Genomic DNA, 8,302 nt, shown 5'->3' with positions numbered 1-8,302 from the left:
GCGCGGGGGGGGGGGAGTCTAGACACGGAATAATCCAGGGCCAAGAATCACTGAGCTTGTGAAAGGGGACCTGTCATGTATTTTCAGTGAGTTCTGAATCACAGGGGATCAGAAATCTGTTTGTATGGAAATACATTTACTTTTTTTTTTTCCTGACTTGAGTGGGGCATTACATTCAGTTACTGAGGACTGACTCCATACCTCTGCTGGAGGTCTGTGCCAAGTATCAACCACTCTTTCAGTAGAATAACACTTTCTACGGTTAGTTTAGCATTTTCCTGCTGCTAGTTTGAGGCCATGTCCCCGTGTTCTTGATCTTAGCTTCATATTGAAAATCCCGCCCTCCTGAACCTTATTCACACCCTTCATGGATTTCAAAGGTTCCTGTCATGTTCCCCATTAATCTTCTTTCCTCAAAACTAGACCTATTAGGTTTCTGCAGCCTCTCCTGATCAGTTATATCTGTCAGACCTTTCACCATTTTCTGTAGCCCATTTCTGGATTTGTTCTGTCTTGTAAGTGAGGTCTCCGGAACTGGACACAGAATTCTAAATGAGGTCTAATATAAGATCTATATAGATCCTCCCTAACCCTAACCCTAACCCTCCTGCAGAAGATCCCTCTAGGAATAACTAAAGGTCTATATAGGGGAATCAGGACCTCCTTCCTCCTGCTGGAGATCCCTCTAGTGATAACTAAAGATCTATATAGAGAAATCAGGACCTCCTTGCTCCTGCTGGGGATCTTTCTCCTCGTGCACTCCAGAATTCTATTCATTTCCCCACTGCCAGGCCAACACTGTTTGCTTATTCTGCAATCTTCTGTAATAATCACCCCCAAAATATATATCTGTAAAATGTAATTTCTTCTCTAGGCAATTTCAGCATCTGACATGGAAGCAAAGCTGGCTTGCGGCCTGGTGAAGGGCCACGCCTACGCTGTAACCGATGTACGAAAAGTGCGCTTGGGCCATGGGCTGATGGCATTTTTCAAATCAGAGAAACTTGATATGATCAGAATGCGCAATCCATGGGGAGAACGAGAGTGGAACGGGCCTTGGAGTGACAGGTAATTCTGCACCAGTAGTGGTTATGGAGATGGGGAGGGGTTATGGAGATGATGAGGGGGAGGAGTAATGGAGATGAGGGGAAGTGGTTATGTTGATGATGAGATCAGGAGGAGGGGGAGCAGATCAGGAGGCAGGATTATGGAGATCAGGAGGGGGAGGTAATCAGGAGGAGGGGTTATGAAGATGAGGAAGGGGAGGAGGTCAGGAGGAAAGGTTTATAGAGAGGGAGTGGTTATGGAGATGAGAAGAGGGAAGAGATCAGGAGGAGGGGTTATGGAGATGAGAAAGGGGAGATCATCAGGAAGAGGATTTATGGAAATGAGAAGGGCAGGTGTTCAGGGGGAGAGGTTATGAAGGGGAGGAAGGGGAGGAGGTCAGGAGGAAGAGTTATAAAGATGAAGATGGGGAAGAGATCAGGTTGAGGGGATACGGAGATGAGGGGGAGGGGTTATGGAGATAAGGATGGGTCAATGTTCTTTGTAATGCTTAGGAATTCAGAGCTGGAATTATTACGTGTTATTTATTGCATGCATTTATACAGTGCGGATGATGTACACAGTGCTTTACATACTACTGCACATTGACATCAGTCCCTGTACTCGAGGACTCGGAGCTTGCAGCCTAAGGTCTCCATCTCACATGTATACACGCGCAGACATACTAAGGCCAGTTTTTTTCATTTGGACTGGGATAACTAAATTGATCAGATCAGAGCAATCTGGCTGTGTCTGGGTATTTGTCCTGAGAGAAGTGTGAGGGCTGCTGGGTTGTCAAGAAGAGGGGGGCAGTTGGGGTGTCAATGTCTATGATTAGTGAGAGGGGAGTTGGGGTGCCATTGTATAATGCTCATTGGGGGTGGAGTTGGGATACTGGTGTATCTCCTCTATGGAGGGGAGAAGTTGGCATATCAGTGTATGTGCTCACTATGGAGGGGAATTGGGGTTCTCCCAGTGAGGGGTGAGTTGGGGTATCAGTGTATATGTTTAGTGAGGGTTGTGGTATCGGTTTCAGACAATATTTTTAAAGCTGGAAAAATCCAAACCCTTTCCCATCTTACTAAACAAAAGTGTTTTTATGTCTGCCTGTGTCCCCATGGGAGAGATTTCCATACACTTCCCATTCGGTGACTATCGGTTATAATGTCAGTTGGAATCTGAAAGTCATGATAGGTGGCAGTGAATCCATTGAGACACTTATTACTAAAACACTGACACAAGAGGATGAGTAAGTTTATATATCAATGCCCCACTTACAGAAAATCTAAATTGTGGGAGTGGCGCGCATATTTCCTCTGTGTCACACGGCTGTCCTTATCCTCCGCAGCTCAGAGGAGTGGCAAAAAGTGAGCAAGAGCGAGCGGGAAAAGCTTGGAGTCACAGTGCAGGATGACGGCGAATTCTGGTAAGTTCTCTGCTTGCAAAAACGTTTGCCAATTTTTATGCAGTTTTTGAAAAACAACTTAACACTTGTAAGTATATGTGTGTCACAGGGACATGCGGTCACCTAGTATTATGAAGGAAAAAGCTGTCGGCTTCAAGTCTAAAGTTTACAGCTTTTTCTCCATTCAGAGCGGCTTGTTACAGGTTACACAGAAGGGAAAGCCTCCCCGCCGTGTAACCTGTCATGGATGTGGGCACTACTACTTGATAAAGTAGTATGTGGGCACTACTACTTGATAAAGAAACAAACATTATTATATGTTTTTCTAAAGAATAAATGACAATATGAAATGCAGATATACTAATGTTATGTTCTTCATATAATAGGAGGTTCTCTTGGGAGAAACTACTTTTCAGAAACATGTTTTTGGAGCATCTCTTGACTCCTTGAAATATCTAGGAGCACCTTGTTCTATGTTCCACATTGAGAGCCTGGGTAGCGGCCAAGTGTTCCAAAGAACAGGATGTGATTACTAAGTAGATCTGAAGCGGGGTTAAGAATTATTTGCATCTTAGCTGACCAAATTACTAATGTCATTTAAAAAACATCCAACCCTTCTGCTTGGTAAAAAAACACTGTTCTTGGTGTCCCCAGTTGACCGTAATTTTCCACCACCCCACTCCACTCTACCCGTCTATATGTTCTCTTTTTCTCTTCTTCTTTTAATACTAACTCTTTTTAGATGTCTCCCAGATGTGCTGGGTCTTCTTCCTCTTCTTCAGATCTTCTGCCAGCAGTGGTCAATCCTGAAGGATGCAGAGAGCGCCACTGACCTGATAACATCAGTACTGCTCTCTGCTTAGGGGGGGGGGCAGTCCCATGACACCCAGCACTCACAATTTGTCCTCAGTCTTCTGGGTTGAATGACGCTGGTTGTCATTTAACCCGGAAGACCGAGGACATCTTGTGGCGGAACTGGATTACTGCGGGGTACAACCGAAGAAAGTAGGTGAGTATTACAGCTAGAGCTGCTTTCTTTTTCGGCTGGGGGACCATTACATATATGTAGAAAACAGCCCAAAGTTAGTCTTTAAGTGTTGATAGGTTGGTATGTTTTTCAGGATGACTTTTGAAGATTTCTGCAAATACTTCACTGACATCATCATGTGTAGACTCATAAACACGTCGTATTTGAGCATTCACAAGACCTGGGAGGAGGCGGTGCTGCTGGGTGCTTGGGTCAGGCATGAGGACCCTTTGAAGAACCGATCAGGGGGCTGCATGAATAACAAGGCCACCTTTCTCCAGAACCCCCAGGTGAGAACTGACCAATGGTGCTGTAGCAGGGAAACCTGTTCTGTGTTCTGTTATATTGCATCGGTGTCCAGATGTATCCCCTGCACTCCTTACAGCGTTTAGGACCATACAGTAAATTATGGTGCTCGCAGTGATGGTCACGGATGGCACCTTGCAATACCAAGTCTTCATGCAAATGAAGATCACCAGCACTCGAATACTTGTAAATTCTTGTTTCTATTTATTTCAAAAGCTACGTCACGTGCAAAAACCAACGTTTCGGGGGCCACGCAGGGTCCCTTTATCGGGGCGACATAGTGACCCAGGAGTATAGTGCATTCAGGACTCCATTTTCATGTTGATGGCAAAGCTTGTGTCCCATTGGGTGACCCAGGAGTATATTGCATACTCCATTTTCTTTTTTTTTTTAACAATGAGTTTATTAGGTTTTGTCAATAGAACAAGAATAATAACAAAAATAATACAACATAGTTACAGACATATAGAAAATAAAATCTTGCTATTGATACATAAACAATATCAGTATATAGAAGGTAAATAGTAAGTTATATCGTTATAAAGCAGTATTCCAGGTCATCCGTTAAACAATTATATAGAAAAGGCAACATTAAGTGAAATTGCAGCATTAATAATTAGTTAGCAAGTGTCATAACTGGAAAAGGAAGTCATATATAAGTATACCTCTATAGGAGAGAGCCCAAATGTAGACCATATTCAGGACAGTAAGCGGAAGTAGCGTTCTTCCATCCATCTCAAAATAAAAAGCATGTGATGACTGTGGAGGTCTAAGAAGTGACAAATATACGTAGAAGCCGTATAATATCACTTTTAGGAGTATTAGTTGGGGTCATAATACCTGGGTCAGGCATCTGGTGTCTGCCAACCAGCAGGCCCATTGTAAGGTGAAATTGCGGAGTTTCATATTAGCTTTTGCAAACAAAAATTCAAAATGGACATGTGTGTTTAATATTTGTACAACTACACTGAGAGACGGAGGTTCCAATTGTTTCCAGGCCCGTGCTATTGCCAGGCGAGCAGCTATAAGGATGTGTGAGACTACAGTTCTAGAATCAAAAGGCCATTCATGCAGTCCAATCCCCAATAAGGCAAGTTGTGGGGACCCATGGCAAGGAAGGTGAGTAACTGTGGAAATAAAGGAGAAGATCGAATCCCAAAAGGATCTGATGGAAACACAAGACCACCAGATACTGTATGTATCAAGGAGCCAACAATTCCACAATTTTGCCAACAAAGCGGTGAGGATGAGGGATAAATTGTTGCGATTTTCTGTGGTGTAAAGTACCACTTGTGTAAAAATTTCTGTAGGGATTCCCAGTGGCTCAAACATCTCGATGTTTTCAAAGGCCATGAGATCTCTTTGTACCATTGTTCCTGCATACTCCATTTTCATGTTGATGGCAAAGCTTGTGTCCCATTGGGGAGATTTTCCTGAACTTCATGTCCTGAAGATACCTGACAGGCCCAACACCCACCCCTGTGCTCTCTGTGTGACTGATGGTGCTAGTGTGTGTGATGTGTGACTCGGAAGCACAGAAGAGTAGATTAGGAGCAATTGTGGGACTGTGGTTGGTGGTGTCATCAGCCAAGACCACCACATTTCCCCGGTCTTCTTTTCTGTTCTTTTGAGTCCTGCAGAGGACTTATAAGAATGATCAGCCACACTGAACTTCAAAACTGACTGTACTAATGTTTGCGCCAAAGTTGGTAGTAGGCCAGGCCTACAACCCACTGCTGACCCATTGGGGCCCAGTACAGGAGTACTGCCTATATCTCCCTATCAACAGCCCTACTCCCATATCACAAATATGTCTTTCTTATGTCTTCCCTTCAGTTTGTGTTTGATGTGAAGAAACCGGAGGATGAAATTCTCATATGCCTACAACAGAAAACCAAAAGGACCACACGGAAAGATGGGAAAGCACAGAACTTGGCTATTGGTTTTGATGTGCTTAGGGTAAGATGAGCCAGGAACATTAGCTTTAAATAAGGCCATGGCTTGGGTGAACATGATTATGACAATCTCAACTATGGGTTTGAAGATGGCAGGAAGGACCGAGTCGGGTGCTAGACCCTACATCTCTTTACTCAGAACTAAAATTAAGGAATGTTCCACCCTGAAGTCAGAGTGGCCTAAGCAGATGTTTAGTGATCAGACGCTGCTCCTGATTAGCAGTGGTGGGGCTGACTTGTATTCTTCGGGCAGGTGGAGCTGAACCGCAAGTACCGCATGCACTCTGTCCAGCCGAAGGTTGCCAGTTCCGTCTACATAAACTCGCGCAGTGTCTTCTTCAGGATGGAGCTGAAAGACGGTCGCTATGTCATCATTCCCACCACATTCGAGCCTGGTGAAACGGGAGACTTCCTCCTCAGAGTCTTCAGCGATGTGCCTTCAAACTGCTGGTAAGAGCTTTGTCCAAATCATTTATTTATTTATAACAGGTATTTATATAGCACCGACAATTTAACACAGCGCTTTACATAGCGCACATTCACATCAGTCCCTGCCCTCAAGGAGCTTACAATCTATGTTCCCTATCATATATACAAGGGCCAATTTAGACAGGAGCCAATGAACCTACCAGCATGTCTTTGGAGTGTGGGAGGAAACCGGTGTACCCGGAGGAAACCTATGTAAGCACAGGGAGAACATGCAAACTCCTTGCTAGTGACCTGGCCGGGATTTGAACCTGAGACCCCCAGTATTGCAAGGCAGAAGCGTTATTCACTATTCCACTGTGCTGCTTCATATCACGTATTGCTGCTCTGCCTGTGTGGAGAACATGAAAGACGGGTGTTCTAAAACCCCCAAAGGGCAACGGTAACCAGTTGAATAAATACAGTGAAGCATGAATAAGATATTTTTTATCTGTCAGATTAGTAAAGGAATGCATATACACTAGTGACCCCCCACTACTGCTACGCTATGCATAGGAGGGTGACAACACTTTGAAGAGTCTGCAGTGCCGTAGTGACCATACCACTATTCTGCTGTCTCCCTACTTTTGAGAGTACCAGGGAAGATCACTGCACTTGGTGTTCTTAGTTCTCCCTTAAAGACCATATCACTCCCTCCCACCCATTCACCAGCATTTATAACACATAAAATTGCCTTCTGAAACTCTTTAACTCTTGTTTTACTCGCCTGACTCTGCTGTCCATATCCCCCGCTGGAGCCACTTCCGAGAGTGACCCAGTTCTACAGTCTGTGCCTGCCCTGCCTGGTCACCTCTTCATGATGTCCTCTTGCTTTGTGGTTTTCCGGAGTCTGAGATGACCCATCGCTGGACAGCCAATAGGAACTGTCCACATTACCCAGGCAGTAATGTGGAACACTGAAGAAGGATCCTCCTCTGCAGTAAAGAAGATCGAAGACTCAGGAGCCGGCTCGTCATTTGTCCATTTATTTAGTTAAGTAAAAGGGGGAATTTAGGTTAGTTTTTTTTATTTATTTATTGACCCTATGTAAAAGGTGACCCTCTTACATAGGGTCACTTCTATACACTGGCACTAACTGGAGTCTCAGATGACTCAACAACCAATAGGAACTGTCCACATTACCCAGGCAGCAACGTGGACAGCTGAAGAAGGATCCTCCACTGCAGTAAAGAAGATACACACTGTGCAATCTTCTGGAGTCCAGGAGGACCTGCCACTGGACAGCCAGTAAGTATGGTGATCCTCTTGCTGTCCTCATGATGTCCTCTTGCTGTGTGGTTTTCCGGAGTCTAAGAGGACCCATCCTGGACAGCCAGAAGGAACTGACCACGTTACCTAGGCAGTGGAAGAAGAGCCCTCCTCTGCAGTAAAATAAAGATGAAGACTCAGGACCTGGAGCATCATTTGTGCATTTATTTAGGTAAGTAAAAGGGGAATTTTGGTCAGGTTTTTAATAAGGTGACCCTCCTCACTGCTATACACCGACACCAATTGGTCACCTCTTTCTGATATTCTCATGTTGTGTGGTCTTCTGGAGTCTAAGAGGACCCATCACTGGGCAGCCAATATGAATTATCCACATCAGCCAGGCAGCGACATGGACATCCCAAGTTGGACCTTCCACCTCTGCAGTTAAGAAGATAAAAGACTCAGGAACCAGCGTGTAAGTTTACTATGGGTTTAGGTAACTACAAGGGGAATTTAGTCTAGGTGCTTAATAAAGTTATCCTTGTATACCAATGTAAGAGGCCCTTCTTCACTGACCATCAATATAAGGGGGCACTTCACTGACCATCAATATAAGGGGGCACTTCACTGACCATCAATGTAAGAGGCCCTTCTTCACTGACCATCAATATAAGGGGGCACTTCACTGACCATCAATATAAGGGGGCACTTCACTGACCATCATTGTAAGGGGGCACTTCACTGACCATCAATGTAAGTAGGCACTTCACTGGCCATCAATATAAGGGGGCACTTCACTGACCATCATTGTAAGGGGGCACTTCACTGACCATCAATGTAAGGAGGCACTTCACTGGCCATCAATATAAGGGGGCACTTCACTGACCATCA

At 44.7% G+C, this 8,302-nt stretch overlaps 1 protein-coding gene across 1 annotated transcript in view; it reads left to right on the top strand.

Moving 5' to 3' along the window:
• The window catches only part of CAPN5 (calpain 5), an 86,722-nt gene that overhangs the window by 71,584 nt on the left and 6,836 nt on the right, over positions 1–8,302 (top strand). Inside the window, exons 6-10 of the mRNA XM_018569754.1 lie at positions 875–1,068; positions 2,393–2,470; positions 3,571–3,766; positions 5,619–5,741; positions 5,991–6,187. Of these exons, the coding sequence (XP_018425256.1) occupies positions 875–1,068; positions 2,393–2,470; positions 3,571–3,766; positions 5,619–5,741; positions 5,991–6,187 (788 nt within the window). The remainder of the gene's footprint in view (positions 1–874; positions 1,069–2,392; positions 2,471–3,570; positions 3,767–5,618; positions 5,742–5,990; positions 6,188–8,302) is intronic.

Source organism: Nanorana parkeri, unplaced genomic scaffold (genome assembly GCF_000935625.1).
Source record: "Nanorana parkeri isolate BGI_ZX_2015 unplaced genomic scaffold, ASM93562v1 scaffold1389, whole genome shotgun sequence".
NCBI classification, from domain to species: Eukaryota; Metazoa; Chordata; class Amphibia; order Anura; family Dicroglossidae; genus Nanorana; species Nanorana parkeri.
Note: the sequence above shows the minus strand (reverse complement) of the source record. Positions and strands in the feature narration are given on the sequence as shown.